Source organism: Geospiza fortis, unplaced genomic scaffold (genome assembly GCF_000277835.1).
Source record: "Geospiza fortis unplaced genomic scaffold, GeoFor_1.0 scaffold112, whole genome shotgun sequence".
NCBI lineage: Eukaryota > Metazoa > Chordata > Aves > Passeriformes > Thraupidae > Geospiza > Geospiza fortis.
The window spans coordinates 26,727,387-26,729,252 of NW_005054298.1; the positions used below are offsets into that span (position 1 = coordinate 26,727,387).

The 1,866-nt window shown below is 36.8% G+C and overlaps 1 protein-coding gene across 1 annotated transcript in view; it reads left to right on the forward strand.

The window, feature by feature from the left end:
• Positions 1 to 1,866, forward strand: part of HECW2 (HECT, C2 and WW domain containing E3 ubiquitin protein ligase 2) — a 114,270-nt gene that overhangs the window by 94,217 nt on the left and 18,187 nt on the right. Inside the window, exons 22-23 of the mRNA XM_005415962.2 lie at positions 367 to 465; positions 1,621 to 1,750. Of these exons, the coding sequence (XP_005416019.1) occupies positions 367 to 465; positions 1,621 to 1,750 (229 nt within the window). The remainder of the gene's footprint in view (positions 1 to 366; positions 466 to 1,620; positions 1,751 to 1,866) is intronic.

A 1,866-nucleotide genomic window follows, 5' to 3' on the forward strand; every position in this document is an offset into this window, starting at 1 on the left:
TTAATCCTGTAGGGGTGTGAAATAAAAATAGACAGTGGCTATCGTTTTGAGAGATTATGCATTTATAAAGTGGCTGCTCTGGCAGGGACTGATTGGGTTAAATACGGATTTGACATTTTTGAGCAGTTGTAACTTAGGTATCTGAGGGATTTTCCACACCCTGCAGACTTGCTTTTTTTGTTTTTCTTTTTTCCCTGTGCCTTACTGAGAATGTTAAAGAAACCCAAGAAATAAACAAAAATACCGCAATTTAGACATAGCTGTCTGATTTAATAATGCTGTTTGGAAAAACATGCAAGTTTTGATGACAGAGCAGTGTCCAACCACAAAGTTTCAGTATCATGACTGTAACTCTTTCTCTTCCAGGTTCAGATTTAGTGGTCGAATTCTTGGTCTTGCTCTGATACATCAGTATTTGCTGGATGCCTTTTTTACAAGACCCTTTTATAAAGCCCTCCTCCGAATGTGAGTAGAATTGTTCTGTCTCCTCTTTTGTTTGGTTCCTTCCCCATAAAAGATGCCATTTTGTGTATGGATTATTTATGACACTGTATAGACAAAGGAGACAGGCCATTATTTATAATTTAGTAAACTGATTTCAATGAGTTTTTTGAAAAATTTCCTTGCTTCCACTACCTCAGAATGCTGTTTGTGATCTGTATGAGAACCTTGTGTTTTGTTTTAGCCCTGTTACCAGCTTTCTTCTGCAAAATCTTAGACTTGAAGAGGTACAATGCAGTGCTGTGGGCTTATTCCAGATATTAATAGAGTTCTTATTCTTTTGTCATGCAATGACTCACAGGATAGGATATGAATCACTTCATAACTTAGACTGCACCATGCATTCTCAGATTAGACTGATTGTTGGCAATCTCCATTTTGAGGAGCTGTACTTTTGATAGACTTCAGACTTAGTTTCCAGAACTACTGCTTCTGTTCTGGCTGAAACAATGAGAGCTGTGCTTGCTCAGCATGTCTGGAACATAAGACCTAATGAGCTGAAGGTGCTTTACTTTTTATTTGAAAGCTGGTTTTGAGAAGTCTGGAAGCATTTTTGTTTTCTTATAAAACATTGCATGTTCTAGTAGTGAGTAATTAATCCATTCCTACTGCACAGACATTTTTAAAACACCTAAATGCTAGCAGCATCATCTTAGTGAGAAGGATGAGGTAAGGGAAAGTATGGTAAGTATGTGGTAAGCTGGAAATCTAAGCAGTTCAACAAATGATGGAGATGAGGCAGTGTATACATAAATAAAAAGGACACTGCTTGCTTGTTTAAAAAAATCTTAAATTTTCTTTTATTATGTGAATTCTTTGTCTCTTCAATCTGTGTATTTTCATAATTCCTAAATGTGCTTCTCAGGAAACATGGGGCAGACTCACCATTAAGAAGAAATGTGTCTTCAAATTAAATTCTGAAGTTTTGTATATTTACAGAGTTATTTTGTGTTCTACAGTAACTGCTGTTACCAGGCAAATAAACAGAGATTTGAAGTTGTCCTCTTTATTAATGTTTCTCTTGGCTCCCATTCACAGTCTGTTTTGTCTGAGTTTAGTTACTGAGCACAGGCTGCTGCCATCATCTGTATTTCTGTGTTTTCTTCTTTCTTCTGTCAGACTCTGTGACCTGAGTGACCTGGAATATCTGGATGAAGAGTTTCACCAGAGTTTGCAATGGATGAAAGACAATGACATACACGATATCCTAGATCTCACATTTACTGTAAATGAAGAAGTTTTTGGGCAGGTGTGCAAATTTCTTCATTTCCTTGGTGGATTCTCCTGCTAGATAAACATTTATTTGGACAGAAGAACGAGTGTCTCTCCATGCTGCCTTGAACTTGTATTAAAAAAATTCCTGCT